The sequence below is a fragment of the Protomyctophum bolini genome (assembly GCF_963924005.1).
Source record: "Protomyctophum bolini genome assembly, chromosome: 4".
Lineage (NCBI taxonomy): Eukaryota > Metazoa > Chordata > Actinopteri > Myctophiformes > Myctophidae > Protomyctophum > Protomyctophum bolini.
In genome coordinates, this window is record NC_137865.1 from 10,828,380 (window position 1) to 10,845,747 (window position 17,368).

General features: G+C 40.6%; 1 protein-coding gene across 2 annotated transcripts; it reads left to right on the forward strand.

The window, feature by feature from the left end:
• Positions 1–4,617: 4,617 nt before the first annotated feature.
• Positions 4,618–14,467, forward strand: b3gnt9 (UDP-GlcNAc:betaGal beta-1,3-N-acetylglucosaminyltransferase 9). 2 transcript variants are annotated; one of them, XM_080761880.1, is made up of 7 exons: positions 4,618–4,734; positions 6,998–7,568; positions 8,360–8,497; positions 9,262–9,630; positions 10,375–10,616; positions 11,069–11,324; positions 11,745–14,467. In XM_080761880.1, exons 2-7 carry the CDS (start codon positions 7,461–7,463, stop codon positions 12,108–12,110), a joined length of 1,479 nt encoding a protein of 492 aa, XP_080618006.1. In that variant the 5' UTR covers positions 4,618–4,734; positions 6,998–7,460; the 3' UTR covers positions 12,111–14,467. The 2 variants fall into 2 exon arrangements, with proteins under 2 accessions (XP_080618006.1, XP_080618005.1); XM_080761879.1 differs by having other exon boundaries at positions 4,627–4,952.
• Positions 14,468–17,368: the final 2,901 nt, after the last annotated feature.

Consider the following 17,368-nt stretch of genomic DNA (forward strand, 5'->3'; position numbering starts at 1 on the left):
AGCTGCTGGCAGAGATGTACAACTTGGAAACAACAGCAGGGCAGATATTTTGTGGCACCCACACTACACTGGGCTTCAGCAGTGCCATTAATAAGGTAATGCGGTTGTTGGAGGCTGATATGAAGATGGAGCAAGTGCTAAAGAGTTTCATGGTGGATCTGGATGTAGACAGCAAGAATGCTAGTGCAGCTGGACAGGCACTGGACATGTGCCTCAAGTTGGTGGCTCCTGAGTATGCCCACAAACCCTGGAACTGCTACAAGGAATTCCTCCTCTTCCTTGAGCAAAGGCAGGTATCCAGTGTGCTGTTTGCCTACAACGACAGCAGGTTTGGGTGTCTCTCCAGGGCAGCAGCAGTCCTAACCTACCACTTTGGCCATCTGACAGAGTTCCTGAGCCAGAACCGCCTGGCCTGCCTCGTCAGAGAAGTGATGGAGCTTCCCTAACTCAAGGTGGTGTTTGCCTGCCTGGGTGTGCACTTGGTGGAACACTTCTATGCCAGAACCATAGAGAAAGATGCTACCCATACTCAGCTCAGGGAGTTCTACAAGGGACTGCATACAGGATTGGGCCAGCCAATCAGTGACAACTACACAATGTTCACAACACCCGAGTATCCTGTGATCCCCCCCTGTGACAGTGCCTGACATTCCTGTGACAGAGCTGTGAAAGCGCCTGTCAGTATCATGGTCAGTAACATGTCTGTATCATGTCACTATGTTAGTATCATGGTCTACATTTATCCAGTCATCAATGACATGATAGATATATGCTCATATTCCATTCCAATCCCATCTATTTATTTATATATCACATTTTACAACACAAGGTTAACAAAGTGCTGCACAAGAAATACAATACAATAAATAAATACACTGCATAAGCTAAAATGCATAAAAGAACAACAAGAAACCCAGTAAAGTAAGAAACAAAATAAACAAAAAAAGGAACGCATCACTATAGAATTAAAGACGCAGCAGATTCAGCAGCCAGTGAATCAAATCAGAGACCACAAAACTCAAACGTGATCAAAAAGCCATGGTATAAAAGTAAGACTTAAGGCAAGATTTAAATGTCTCAACGGTGGGGGCCAGTTTGTAGCTCATTCCACTATTTTCAGGGTATACTACTGAAAAGGCTCGGTCACCTCTGTAAAGTAAGTAGTAAAAACAATGAAAGACTTCAAAACAATTCTGAAGTGAACAGGGAGCCATTGAACAGTATAGCCAGAATCAGTGTAATATGGTCATGCCTGTGGGTTACAGTTAAGAGACATGTCGCAGCATTTTGGACTAACTGTAAACGTGCAATGGAGCCCTGGTTTAAGCCAGCATATGCATTACAGTAGTCCAACAATAAAAGCATGTCTGGTGATAGATAGTATAAACAGTAAGTGTCCCCTGCAATCCCCATGATACCAGTGACACTATGCTCTTCTAAGCAATAAATAAGACTTTTGTGGTCGATTGTGTAAAATGCAGCAGTTAAATCTAGAAGCAACAGAATTGCAGAGTCACTAGAATCAGTGGTCAGGTCAACAACACACCATTAAAAACCCTCAACAATGCTGACTCAGTACAGTAAAAGGCTTTAAACCCGGATTGAAAAATGTAAAAAATGCTGTGTACATGTATATTTGAAAAGAGTAAGACTACCGTATGTAATTGTGTATAGTTTTCTGAAGGATTAAAAAAAATGAAAGGAAGCTTTGAAATACAGTAGGTCTGTAGTTTGAAGACAGATGTATCCAGATTACCTTTTTGTTAATCAATGGTTCAATGGTACTCTTTTTTTAAATATGCTGGTACAACACCCACAACATCTCCAAGACCTCTCTAAGGAGGTTAGTGGGGATAGCATCTGTGGGGCGGGATGAGGTTTTAAGTTCAATGACAGCCATGGAGGGGTCAAAGGCATGAAGGGTGGAGATATATGTCTCTAATGGTACTGATCTTGTCTACAAAACAGCAAAGTAACCAAGGTTCATGTTTTAGGTTGTTATTAGAGAAAGAAAAAAATATTTATAGGCACTTGTTCTGTAAGCAGCAAATGGAAAAAATATTATAAAAACAAACTAATTGGGTGTGCGTGTGTGTGTGTGTGTGTGTGTGTGTGTGTGTGTGTGTGTGTGTGTGTGTGTGTGTGTGTTCATTGGATCTATCTATCTATCTATCATATCATAATGTTATCATATCATATCATATCATAAAAAGAGCACATAAACAAACTATAGGAGTCTTGGTAAAATTGCGAGAAAGAGCTTGTGAGCATGGCCTCGATCACTCTTAAAACAATAAACCCTGAGTACCACACAGGGAAAAAAATCCCAGACAGAAAAAACAAACAAGGGGGAATGGTTCTGATCCTATAGGAGCTAGCTGGACTGTGTCCAAGGGGAGTACAGCATATGGTACTGTCATGCAGTCCAAAACTATTCATCATTATCACTAGCAGACAGGTCACGTTTCATGTGCTTGCGAGTTCCCACGTGGAGTGGACGCAATGTATGCACAAGTTAATAGGCCTATGTCGATTATGTCATTTTACTAATTCATGATTGCGATTAAAATGTAATTGTGTTTCTGTCATTGAACAGAAGTGACGCGTTTTGAGCTTGCATATCTGCTATGTTCCACTATTGATGTTTATTTTTTTTAAGTATAAAGTAATGAATGTGTTATTTTTCATATGCAAAGCCAAACAGAAATGTCATTTTCATTCATAATGTTCCAATAATGTTCAGCGACACATACCGGTAAGTAACAATGTAATTGCAATTGCAATTATCTGCGTGACAATTCACCGTAAAGTAAAATCTCATAATCGTGACATGCAGCCCTACAAGTTAATGCATAACTTAATAAAACTATCGCCAACTGTACATCATTGAATGGGTCAACCCTGTCCTCCAAGAGTTTGAATTGCAGAACTGTATGTAGAGCCTCACATGCCCCTGTATACAAACAGTCCAAGTCTGAGCATTTTTGTGCAGTGACTAATGTCCTGTTGCCTACCATCCTCTTCCTCTTGCAGTCTGGTCTATAATCTTTCATTCCTACCAGCATCTGAATCTGCTTCCCTTCCCTCCTCTCCTCCCCCCGTTGCTGTTCTTCTATACCCTCTGTCGTCTCTGTCCCTCGGTCGCCCCAACGTTCTGTCCCCTGGCTCCTCATAATAGAGTCAGCCTCTTATGACTCCTCTTCCAGCCCACTTCACTTAACTCAGTGTGAGGTTCTCAAAAGTCAAAAGTGGGGTCAAGGAAAGGGGCTCCTCTGTGTGCCTTGTGTGTGTGTGTGGGGGGGGGGGGGGTGGAAATGAGACCTGATGAGTTGCAGAGGGTACTAAATGGAACAGAGAGAACACCTGGTTACATACAGTATGCACTGCAGGCACCACCACATATCTGGAACAAACTCCCAGAAAACTGCATGTCTGCTGCCACTCTTGTTTTCTTTTAAACACAATTAAAGAGGGAAAAAAAGCACAATCCGAGCACTCAAAAATGTGGAGGAGAGGAAGTGAAATTCCGTAAAAAAGCCAACATGTTTCGACCTCTCACGGCCTTCATCAGGGCAAGAACTGGAGCAACAAACATACAAAACCATGAAATAGTGTCTATTCACGAGACGTTACCAGTGAACAACTAAAGACCCTTCTGTTTGCCGTTGCCTTTGATTGAGTTATTTTTCTCTTCCGCACTGTAAATATATATATTTTTTACTTATTTTGTTTTATGCATGTTATATAATGCATTTCCTTTGCTTGATGTTCTGTGTAAAGCACATTGAATTGCCTTTAATTGCCTTGCCTACAGAGAATAAACATGCAGGCAGCAAATGGACCGTAGTTGTACCCTCTCAGAGTTATGGGGTCCTTGAAATTTAAAACGTTTGAGAACCACTGATTTATCACTCATGTCTTCTTGTATGAGCAACAGTGGTGGAAAGTAAGTACATTTACTCAAGAAATACTGTACTTAAGTACAATTTAGAGGTACTTTTTACTTTACTTGAGTATTTCCAATACTTTTACTTGTTGTACCCCATACATCTCAGAGGCAAATATTGTAGGCTATACTTTTAGTCAATTATTTGGAAACTTATAGTTACTTTGTAGATTTTGATTATTATTACAACACATACATTAACCACTTCCGCCCTATACATTTCGGCCATTTGAAAATAGCCGATCTACAAGCTCACAATGTGTTGCCTTGCGACCAATTGTGAGCTTGTAGATCTGCTATTTTCAAAAGATGTGTAGGCCTATACATATGGAGCCTAATAATTGCCTATACATTCTGTATAAGTTTGATGCCAATCTTTTGTACTTTTTGTAAATCTGGAATTCCCAGAGTCAGACTTTTACTTGTTGTAACGGAGTATTTCTACATACTTTCAAGCAAAAAATCCCACCTCTGTTTGAGAATCACTAGCCTCGGAAACCCAGACGTTTTATTAGAATCACTGACTTCTTAAGTTTACTTAAGTTTACTCAGCCCTCCCCCTAGCTCCTCTCTCATCCTCCTCAGTCAGTCCTAGTGCTGTGCTGGCATCTGGCTCCAGGCTGCTGCTCCAAGTCAGGTCACGTGGACGGGCCACTGCCAAACCCTCCTCTCTCGGCCAAAAGGGGAATCAAAGAGTCAGTTTCCCTTCTGATAACCAGATGTTCAGAAAGAGACACACTCCAGCAACAGGCACACACCCCCAGCCCGGGCAGCCCCACGTCTATAAGGTAGCATTTGAGATGTTCTAGCTTCTTTTTGAACCAACCACTCCGTGCACATTTTACATTCTAGCCTACAAGCTTTGGAAACTTGACGTCGGCCGCGAGGAGATAGTCTGCGTCGCACTTTCAGACTTTCAACCAGATGTTTTGAGTTTGGCCATGATGACATGACTCTTCTTCGCAATTATATACTCTTGGCGACCTCTCGCTCTCTGTCCCCGAGGGTAAGTATAAATGGCTTGCAATGCAGGAATCTGCACGTTTGTATACAAAGATTGAGTTGCCGTTTAATCGACAGTGCGTAATATGCGCATTGATTCATTGTGCATCGTGCACTGGTTTAACTTTAGTGTGCATGATGATGCTGTGCATGGCTACTGGACAGTGATGATGACTTACAGAGCAAATGCTAAATAATTTGTGCAACATATGGCACAATTAAGGCTTTGTGCAATGAGAAAACAAATAGTTTGTTTGGCTGTCGTCGTGATATTTGAATGTCATAACTAAAAAGTATCATTGAGGATGCACTGCATTCTGAGTCGTGGAAAACTTGAGGGTTAGGGTACACAATGTTTTCAACCCTATTATCAGTCTGGTTAAATCTGCACAAACCAGCCATCACTGTGAAATTGTATTAATATGCTATAAAAACAGAGGTCAAATACTGATGCAATGCATTCCCCATATTAAGAGTTAGGACACTGTGTTCTAAAGTTATCAGATGGTAATATGTTATGGTGGTCTCTTACGCATGACACGCCCCCTCCACTATAGGTATTGAATTAATGATTAGATTTTGGTTTAGGTTTTGATCCAAGAAGATGGAATGGCACAGCTGCACTTATTTATAACTCACATTATAGGTTATAGTTAACATTTGTATCTGGATAATATTTGAAATCACACCGTTTAATGAAAGCTCAATCTCAATTATTCATACATTTGTAGAAGGGGGTGTGTCAGATAAAGTAGTGGTTGCGGATTGCATTTGATTTTCTTTTACCAAAAAAAATGTCAGAATAAAGTAACTGTGATGAATTTGGACTTGTCAAACTTAATCCTTAAAAAGTGTTGAGACATCCTATGCCATCTATGGCACATTATAATTAGGCTAATCCAACCTTGTAGACCGAGGCTAGGTTCAACCGTTTCATGAGATTTATTGTCAGTGTTGGATTTGTTTTAAGGTAGCAAATAAATGACAATACCACAATGTATTATAGCCTACTCCGGCAAGTCCAGTAAATCAAAATCTCAGTAGGCTACCATTATACAAAATAGGCCTACTCATTGTGCAGAATGTCCCATTCACAATTTGTCAAAGTCTTTAAAAAATTGCAGATTGCAAGCTCACAAGCATCATGATGTGAGGTGTTATGAGCTTCATAGGATTAGGGTTCAGGGCAGGCTTAATTAATTATATTTTGCAATAATATAAATCTAAAAAGTAAATGTAACACAAAGTATAGGCTGTTTGCCTCTGCCATGTAGTCAGAGCCTATAGGTAATATAAAGTATCAAGAATGGAATGCAATTACTCAAGTAAACTAAACATGCCTTGTAATTGTACCATACTTGAGTAAATGTAGGCTACAAATTGTTCTTTGATTATAGTAAGGTAAAGAAACATACAGTTCATGAACAAACTCAGAAAGATTCACGCTGTGTGTTAGTGTGGTTCAGATGCAACCAATTACCAATAACAGTAGGACTTGATAGTCTGGCACTCCTTTTAATAGACAGAGCAAAAAGAAAAAGCAACCAGCAAATGTGTCATTTGCCCACATACACAGTAGGCCTATTTATTAATTAGTTCTATTTGGATTGTCTAGTATGATTTTTCTTTTTGAGTGGTGCAACCACTCCAAGGAACAGCAATGTCCAAACCTATGTCCCTATGTCACTATGTTTAGAGTACCAGTAGGGGCAAAAGTGGCGGTGTTGTGCTAGAAAGTGCTACAGAGAGAGAGAGATAGTGTTGCACTGTTGCCTGCTAATTAGAGGGAGAGGGGGAGAGAGGGAGGGAGAGGTCTGCTAAATGCTAATTCCCCCACACAGTAACTCTGTCATTTCTCGACCGTTTCGGACGTGGGGCAGCTCGCCGGAACCGGGCTGGCACCCTGGGCGAGTTCCTGTGGGCCCCCCACACGGAGTTGCACCACTCAGTTCACACCGGGGTGATCTTTATATAATCTCTACACACTATGCCCCCAGTCAGTGTGAATGTTACATTACATTTTTTCCTTTTTTTTTTGTCTTTCTCCAGGAATTCCTCAACTTTTCTGAAGAGATGCAGACATGAGACGAGGCAGAAACAGACTCCTGCCACACACAGCAGTGGATAGATATACTATAGAGATCATCTAACTATGAAGTAGGAAGGGCACAGGCAGACGTTTATATTTTGCACATCTAGGCCGATGCTCACATTCAGAGCATCTCCCAACTGTAATGTTGCTTCACAAAGGACATGGTTATAGCTCTTAAAAAGGATAGTGGTGAGGGGGCTTTTTGACAGACTAATAAACACACACATTCAATCACATATCTAGATAAGTGGCAGAGAAAGAAAGCCAGACTGTGTCTATCATGCCAGAGATATCATGATGATGCATAGGACTGCTAACTAACTGAATCTAACTAGGAGACAACATGAACATCATTAGACTCGCTCTCAGATAGAAACACATTCAGTATTTCTAACTGAGGTCCGTGTCTGCCTGGGGCCGATGAAGAGGAGGATGGCCCTGCTGAGGAAGGTTCTCCACGTGAGGGGAGATGTGATGTGTACGGCCATGCTGCTGATGGTGTTCTGCATACTGCTCTACACCCACCAGGTAACTGGCTCAAATGGACAGCTGAAAAGGACTCAAACCCCAAAGTTGGGATGTCCCGATCACGTTATTTATATTTACACTTATGCCATATCACAATAGTACAATATCCAATATCACAGACAATATCCAGTATAGTCTTTTGTTTTGTTGCTCCCGATCCCGATCATTTGAAAATGACGTGATCGGCCGCGATTTCTGATCACGTGATCGCATAGAGGCAACCCTACCCCAAAGTATAGATACCCCTGGTCAAATATTACTAGCCTGCCCCAGCCTGTGTGACGACAATAAAAGCCTGTGTGCCGAGGCTAAATATTACTCAACTACAAGTGAAAGTTGCTGCAAAAGTACTTGCTTTTGAAAATACCAAAGTACATGCTTTTTAAGATTAAAAAGTACAAATGACTAAGTACGTTTACTGAAATGTGGTCATTTCCCCAGACAAAAAATATCAATAATAGTGATGAAAATAGCACATCTAAAAGCATGTCATGGTGCGTTGTGAGCTTGTAGACCGGCTATTGTCACTATTTGAATGTACTTTCCCCTTCCTAGAAATGTAGTGGAGTCAAAAATACATTATTTGTCTTTGAAATGTAGTGGAGTGAACGTATCAGAACATACAAAACCTCAGCAATGAAGGACAGTACTCAAACTAAATGTACTTAGTTACTGTCCACCTCTGGGTACTGTCTGTACATCTATTCGGAATCAAGTTGTTGAAGCCTTGCGTTTGTGTGACAACAACAATCTCTGTCCTCCACCCATCTACACCCATCCCTTGTCCCCAGGTCCTGCTCCACTCAGAGTGGGACAGTACCAGGTGGAAGCTAGAGATTCAGGGTTCCACCAACTCCAACCGGGCCCTGTTAGGAGCCAGTGGCCATGGAATGGTCAGCGGACCCAGAGAAGGCCAGACTATTGATGAGGTAATGTCTGCAAGTCCTTGGTTGAGTAGAGTTAATTTCCACTCAGTGTTAACTAAAACTATGACGGAAAATGTTCTGTTCTGACTGACCAAAATGTGCTGTCAAAAAAATCAACACTGCTCCACAATTACATTTTTAGTGCCGTGATTGTTTTCCACCCTAAAACATGGCATCAGGTATTATTATTATTATATAAGGAGGAATAATCTTTTTTAAAAGTGTGCGGTATTTGTTAAAATGTCGTTTTTATGTGGACACGCCCACCAGTTCATTAAGTATGCCTGGTTTGACTGGTGGGTGGTGATGGGTGGTGATCCAAGTGAACTGAAGCCGCAACCACAGCTGTAGTTGTATGATAAAGGGGGAGGGGTAATATTGTGATATCACGATTTCACTGTTTATTTCATTGGCACGTTTGACTATCAAGGTTTCAGCCTCCAGGAAGAAACCCTAAATACAAAGGGAAGACATCATTGCACATAACCACGCCAAGAGGTCTAATGAAGTACTGTCACCTCATAAACACATGGTGGAAACAAATCAAACAGCACTCCATCTTTAACTATATCATCTAAATTATGTCTGCAATATGCACATTATGTAATCAAAACCAGCTTGGCAATGTAAAACCATACACAAAGAGAGATAGAATTAATTATCTCATTTAAATTTAATTAATTATCTTAAATGGCTTTTGCTCTTTAATCAATTACAGAATTTTTTATTGAACACACTTGTGTCACCTGCTCTCTCTAATTTGACAGGTCTCATCAAGCCCTGCAAACACAAAGCTGCCTGCGTGCAAGCCCCAGGTATCCAAGTCCCAGTCCAAATCCAAATCCCCCCAATCCAAATCCAAGTCTCCGGCCAAACCAAAGAAGCTACCAAAGGATAAGTCGAAGGGGAAAGTCAAGGAGTGGCGCAAGAATGTGGTGCCAACCAAAGCTCCCGGCAAAGCTCTGCCCACATTGCCACCCTTTGACTTCGAGGGCTACCTAAAAGAGAAAGACAACAGAGACTTCAAGCTGCTCATCAATCAGCCAGAGAAATGTCAGCTAGCAGGAGAGTCCTCTGCTGCCCCTTACATGCTCATTGTGGTGAAATCTGTAGCAGCGGACTTCGATAAGCGACAGGTACTGAGTTTTATAGCTCTGTCTGGATTTATTGCTAATTTCATAAAGTATAAAGTAGCAATGAATCCATTGCTACTGCAGATTTCTCTCACACAAATTCAAACCATTTGAGAGCTAAGAGTTCAGCACACACAGTACACGGCGGACCCACTTCTACTAATGAACTAAAATATTTATAAGAATTGGCACGGTGGCCAAACAGTTCCAAGTTCAAGCAGTTCAAGTTCAAGGCTAGGTGCAGGCAGTGACAGTAACAGTACTGTTGTTGATGATAATTTTACCAGCATGTGTCAGTATGAGATTTATACAATGAACTACTCACCTAATGTCACCGAGGTTCCATGTTTAACGTACTTCCACTGTACATTGTTGCAGTCACAGTTGCATGGATGGTTTTCATATCCTATAAATGTATGAACTTTGGCTAAAAGCTTGTGTTTAATCCACATGGGTTCTTGTTGACTACTTGGTTAGTTGCCTGAATCAGGAAGCTTGGAGGAAGAGTTCCTCTTCAAAATAAGAGCCACTTGTAATGATTACTCAACACTAGTTTTATTTCTAAGTCTACTTACAGGACGTAGATAGACATTTTTAGCACCCTGAAATAATGCTTAGAATGGGCCCGCTGCCTACTGCTTGTACTTCACCCCAACCCAAATACCTCACATGGCCTGTTTACTAGTCAATAACACAATATAGTGTACAAATGATGTTCAAATCCATGTCTCTATCTCTGTCTGTCAGGTGGTGCGTCGGACATGGGGCAAAGAGGGCCTTTTCCCCAACGGCGTAACGATCCGTACAGTCTTCCTCCTGGGTGTCCCCAGGAACCAGAGTGCCCTGCCTCTCTGGGACCGTCTTCTGGCCTACGAGAGTGAGACCTTTAACGATATCCTGCTGTGGGACTTTGAAGACACCTTCTTCAACCTGACTCTGAAGGAGATCCATTTCCTGAACTGGGTCAACACCAGCTGTCCTGATGTCAGGTAATGACTTTTAAAAGGCTGAATTAAACCAGGGGCCAAGAAATGTCAACATTTTAGCCCTTTTTTGGCCATTATCTTAGTTTTGTTTTGTTAGGTACACATACAATTTTAAAACATGATAAAAGACAAAAAATATATAATAATCAAAACATCAAGTGCCGAAAAAAGATAAAAAAGTTGGTTTGTTGAGTGACCTTCCTAAAAGCTATCATTAAAGCTTAGAAACTAAGCTGTCAATACATTTCCAGGTTTAACCAACCATATCAGATCAATAAAACAAACAGGATTGTAAATAAATAAATGTCACTTGTTTAGGATATCCAGAGTAGTTTTCAAGTCTAGGTCTGCCAAACATAATTCTCAAGAGACCTTCATTAATCTTACCCTTCAACACTATTGCATCTCATCACCATTGCTTCGGTTTCAATCTGTTCATTATTTCCCCCCTATAGGTTCATTTTCAAGGGCGATGCCGATGTGTATGTGAATGTTGAGAACATTCTGGAGATGCTGCAGACTCAGAAGGCGGATGTGGACCTGTTCGTGGGAGACATCATTTTCAACGCTAAGCCCATTCGTCGGCGCAGCTCCAAGTACTACATCCCAGAGTTCATATATGGGGCGGGTTTATACCCGTCCTATGCCGGAGGAGGGGGATTCGTCATGTCGGGACACACAGCACGGAGACTCAGCTCTGCCTGTGAACAGGTGCCTGAATTTTTGGGTGCAATTCAGCTCAGAAAACCTAAAGAAATACAAAAACTGTTTTATGTCACGATCCCTTTAAGTAAAAGTATCAATACTGCAATGTGGGAATGCAATTACAAGTATCATGAGTAAAAGTACAAAAGTATTGTTATAGAAATGTACCAAAAGTAGAAAGTGATCATTATTCAGAATGTCCCATTTCACAAGTTTTCTAATGTATATATATATATTAGATTTTCTACTTTAAAATGGCCGAAATGTATATATTAAGTGGTTTATAATATAAAACACTATGTGGTTTAATATAAAACTATATGTTTTGTAATGATAATCAAAATCTACAATAACTAAATGTGATCTGCTCTGATCTACATACACATTTTCTTTACTTTTCTTTTTTTAATTTCTTTTTCAAATTAGGTGGATTTGTTTCCCATCGACGACGTCTTCCTGGGAATGTGCCTCCAGCGGATCAGCCTCAAGCCCACGCGCCACGAGGGCTTCCGCACGTTCGGCATCATCCGGCCGTCGGCCGCGCCTAACCTCCAGCTGTTCAACCCCTGCTTCTACCGGGAGCTCATGGTGGTCCACCGCCTCACGCCTCCTCAGATCTGGCTGATGTGGAGGCTCCTCCACGACCCCGACCTCACCTGCCACAGCAGGAGGAACCTCACGGCGTGGCCTTTCAGGTGGAGAGGTGGTGGTGGAATGGAAGGAACAACTGCGGTCGTCGAGGAGGCGGAAGAGACAGACTATGGCGTTAAGAAGGTGTTTGTGTCACATTAGTCACTTTTTACACTGCAAGGTAAAAAACATTTAGACCCTAGGCCCTTTCTTATGAAATACCACGCTAAAACTTGAGGTCTTTCTGAGAAACTTCACAGAATTTAATCCGGAAAATTCCGGAATCCGGAAAATACTACAAAACTACAAGGAGACGTGCACACATTCCCGGCTTCAGAGATAAAGTAACACTGCCGCGGCAGCCGGTCTAAATGGGTTAAGTGGGTCCTGCACCGGTCAGCGCACACAGCGTTATTATTATAATATAAACCTAATTGTTAAGGTGATGCTTTTAGGCACTTTTCCATTGCAGGACCAAGAGGATATTGCAAAGTAAAGTGAAAGAAAACAATACTTGGTAGGCCTACTTGGTAGCATCCTGGCTAATGCATAAACCTACAGTTCCATCCGACTTTTTTATTTTTACAGAACTTGTTTCTCACGCCGATAATGACAAGGTGCAATTGACTTTGTAACGTTGTGTCTCTACAGCAGAGCACAATGTTTTTTGCCTTTATTTTATATATTTTATGGAGGGACAGACAGTAGGCTGACAGGAAATGGGGAGAGAGATGGGGGGAAGACATGCAGTAAGGGCCGTCGGGATCGGGAGTTGAACCCGCGGCACACTGCCAGACTGGATTACCAGGCAAGGTGCCTGGACCATTGAGCCATGGCCCAGGCCCTAATGTCTTGTTTTTTAATTGAGTACATACAGTATACAGTACTGTGATGGGCAGATGGAACTGGTCTGTTTTGATTGTGTGAGGAGCGAGGACACAGTAGATTGTGTATGTTTTGACTTGAAAAGAGTGTGATTGTGGTGGAATCAATGCAAAGACATTTGTCACATACAGGTTTCTGTTTGAGAGGTGTACTGTGAATGTACTCTCTGGACCGCTCCATTATCTGTTCCCTGGAGGAACACAAGAATAAGCCCTGAATGGGAACCAGCTGTACCCTGAACAGGAAGTGCCCAAGGGGACCCCATTATGCTGTTACACAGTCCAGTAGGAGCTGTTCTGTTCTCAAGACACTTACAGTAAGAGCTCTAGAAATGAATGCTCTTAAAAGTGAATGTGCACGTGCACCCGCAAGCGTGTGCACACGCGCGCACACACACACACCTTTGAAAGTTGAGTGCACCTCATTAGACAAACTCGACACACCTCATTAAACAAACTCGAAAAAAACAGAAGACACTTCTTTATTTTAGCTGTGTGTTTTAACACACATGGAATTATTTGTAAAATTCGAATCTTCAGCCTCACAAGTGGTCTTTAGGCACTTTTATTAAATCCAGATATACATTTATTTTTATATAGGCCTATATGGGGTGCACACAAAAGCCAGTGTAGACAGTTAAAGGACTCAAGAGGTGTTTTAAAGTGAAGACAGTTCACCACTGTATACAATGATTACAGAGCTCTAATGAAGATTATAATCATAACATTAAAAAACAATTAAAGTGAACATCAGTGACACCGTCACGTGACATTTCTTTTTAATATTTTGTTTTCACCAAATGGGTTCCCAGATTGGTTTTCTTTGGTCGGTAGTCACTGTCAGTCGACATGCTGCAGTGTGTCTGTGTCGGTCAGTGAAAATGTTATAGATGCTAGATGTATAACGAAGAAGCTTGTGACGAGTGAAAGACATGGCTACTGTGTTGACATAGTTTTAAAAAGCTGGTTGTTATTTCTTTAACCTTTTCAAACATTTACCTCCATCTATTGTCCAAATGCTGTAAAACACATTAATGTTCACCCTCGTATTGTATTCACACAGCAAAAAATGACTATGACTTCAATCTATTAGGAAAAGATTCAACTATGTACAGCGTTTAAAAAGTTTTTACCAGGATACACGTCACACTTTTTTAATTTAAATGTAATTTACATGTGTGGGAAACTAGAAATACAGTGAGGTATCTAAAATGTCCACTGATCCAGATAAATTATATTAAATGTTTGAAGGACACATTGATTAGAATTAGAATCCAGTGTCATTGCTTTAGATAATGGTGCATGCTGCAGTGAGCCAAATGTCATTTTGACAGAATAGAATATTAGATTTCTATCTCAAGCACTATTCATCATGAAAGTCGTCGGTTCTATTACTGTATTATATTATATCTTAGGATAACAGAACTTATACTAAACTAAAAGTGAGATGGATCATGTAAACTTTACTCAATGTGAAAATTGACCCTTATGGGACATTTAAGTCACTCTTGAGTTAAATGAAGGCTTGAGGATCTGATGCCATCTGGCTGGTGCCATATTGTTTTTGGTTTTATGTGACATGTCTGTCATTGCCTGGCTTTTTATTCTGGGAAATTAAAACAAACAAACAATGCACTCAGTCACACATCATTGTTTTCCTTTATTTATTTTTCCATATTTCTTCCATGTCATACTGGTTGAGCACACAGCAATACATGAAATTCAATGAACAGAATTCTGACTGAGCAGGGGATTTTCTCTATAAAATCTCCAAATGTCCATTTGAATCCTGACAAGATTCCATCATGGCCGAAGCTCATCTCAATAAGTATCATCATCACAGCGTTGCCAGAAGCATTCCAGCAGTCAAGAGCAAAAGGTTTTCAGTGAAGCCAAACATTTCTTTTTGCACCAAACTGTACAGTTATTGCTGTCACCAGAGGACATGCTTGAGGAATCTTTATACACAAAGTATTTAAAATATAAAACACCCACATTCCAATGGATTTAATTCACAAGTTTGAATTAGGTATGACCCATTTGCGGAAATAGGTTTAAAATATAGTAAATCCACAGAAGATAATTATTGGGAGGGATGCAAAAGAGCTGGGATATATTATAATGTACGATATAAAGAAGAGAGGACAATACGTAGATTAATATGTTACAAATAGCAAAAGTTGTCCATGAATTACAAGAATCTGATCATGACAATCATTCATTATTCTATTAAATGTAAAATAAAATAAGGAAAACCCTGTGAAATCGGAGTCATACAAATCTCTGGATAAAACAGACGTACGTTCGCCTGTTTTCCAAACTTAAAAAAAGATATAACAAAAAGGTTAGGCCTATATGATATGTCCACCTGAGTTAGGGTGAGAAAACGACGCCTCTCTCCATCTAAGCAACATTGCATCACCGCCATCACAACACGGGACTAGACACTGGAGTCACCAACACGCAAATATTCTAGCACCAAAATCACATGTCTACAGTATCTACTGTACTTACAATGGTACAAAGCTCACCGATTCATTTTCTCTTGTAGTGGAGGCCCAACCTTTGGCTGTCACACACCTAATATGTCACACATCTAATGTATCATAAGAGAGCTGGGTCAAAATGTAGGCAATAGGCATTGGTTTTCTGTCACGTAGGCCTATATACCGTTCTAGTTCACTTGACACTTTATCCAAATATCTTTGTCCCAGACTTCTAAGGAAGCAACAGCCATGTTACTGTAGCGCTGCCTGGGGATGCAATGATTTAATAGGGGGGATGTTTGGGATGCAAAGTAATTACATCTTTATTGATGTCAAATCTATATTCAAGAATGATTCAAACAAGATGCTGTATACTTTTATCTCATCATCATGATTGCACCGATCATTCTAGGAAAACAAGCTCTGGTGGATTTTCACATGAACTCATTATTCCACTGGAAGTCAAAAGGCTCAAACATGATCATACTGGGCTCCAATAGTGACATAATCAGGAAAACACAAAAAGAGGAAAATAACCAATTAACTAAAGACATAGCCAGTAGATCATGTAGGCCTACCCAAAAAGGAAACACATTAACCTCTGAAGGTTACAAAAATGACAGTACAGACAAATGGCCATGTTAATTGTTAACCTGCCGTCATGCTCAATCACACTCTCTCATATACATGATACACACAGAGTACAACGCAATTCAAATGCATTTTCAAAATGTATGTACAAGGAGATTCCATTTACAAAGGAGGGAGACAGACGTCATAGAAAGACGGCTCGGTGGGAGACGAGGCACGATGAGACAGACTTTAAAACGTACAAAGTAGGCTAACTTGCACAAAAGCAAGTGATAAGAACATGAACACATCATCAGTTATGACAACTATACAGTTTTCTTTTCCCTCCCGTGGATGCACTGGAAAAGGGAGAAAGGGCTGTCCTATTGGCTTCAGGCATAACTGCCTGAAGCCAATAGTTTCTCCTGCAGCCAATTCGTGATGAGCTACTGTATTATTACTGCTTTAGAAATACTTCTAGATCTAGACAATGCCAAGTAATTTTTCCAAGTGTAAACAGGAGGCGATGGTATTCGATTTCAAGTTATACGCAAATCCATATTCTATTTAAACTAAAGAACAGGTTTGGTTTTATTTGTAGTGTAAACAGTGTCACTTTATGCAGAGCTCCAGTGGATCTACCATGGTTTACCCAGCAGAACAGTTTCTAAATGGAATGGCCCAGTAGATTGTAGGGATGGGAGTTTAACTTTATTTTAATACACTAGGATGAATTAGCTTGTGATGAACTGCAAATTCAGCACCACTTAAACCCTCTATACTTATTTCACGCAAAATCGATTGGCCAAAAAGAGAAGATCTACAAGCTCACAACGCGTTGTGGCAACTTTCACCTCAGAATAGGGATGCTGGGGGTTGAAGTCGTTAAAGGGACACTTCACCCTTTTTGCAAAAGAAATATATGTTCATGACGTTTAGAAGATTTAGAACACTTTCCTGGGGGTCCTTATGTGTGTAATATGTGGTTTCAAATATTTTAGCAGTGAGCCCAGTGTCTCTAATGTCATGGACACTGGGCTCACTTGCTTCCTGGACTACAATTCCCATAATGCTTTGATGCACTGCTCCTCCTTGTGGATAGGGGGAGGGCTGTCTTACCCGAGACATGTAGTCCAGGAAGCAAGTGAGCCCAGTGTCCATGACATCAGAGACACTGGGCTCACTGCTAAAATCTAAAATATCTAAAACCACAAATTACACACATAAAGACCCCCAGGGAAGTGTTCTAAATCTTCTAAACGGCATTAACGTATTTTTCTTTTGCAAAGTTTCCCTTTAAGTGCCATTTTATGTTTTAAACATATTTTCATTATCGCGATATCATTAACCACAATGAATGTGAATTTCATATGGTCCCATCCGTAGTAGGCTAGCAGTGTTCCTGCTGATGTCAGCTGAACTGAAGCTGTACATTTGCACAACACATCTACATACTTGAATCTAAAAAGACAATTAGAGA

Bases quoted from the DNA above. Each gene is read 5' to 3' on its own strand.
- b3gnt9 (XM_080761880.1), top strand. From the start codon at position 7,461: ATGAAGAGGAGGATGGCCCTGCTGAGGAAGGTTCTCCACGTGAGGGGA. The intron at 9,631-10,374 runs GTACTGAGTTTT...TCTGTCTGTCAG, and splicing joins CGGACTTCGATAAGCGACAG to GTGGTGCGTCGGACATGGGG. The intron at 11,325-11,744 runs GTGCCTGAATTT...TTTTCAAATTAG, and splicing joins TCAGCTCTGCCTGTGAACAG to GTGGATTTGTTTCCCATCGA.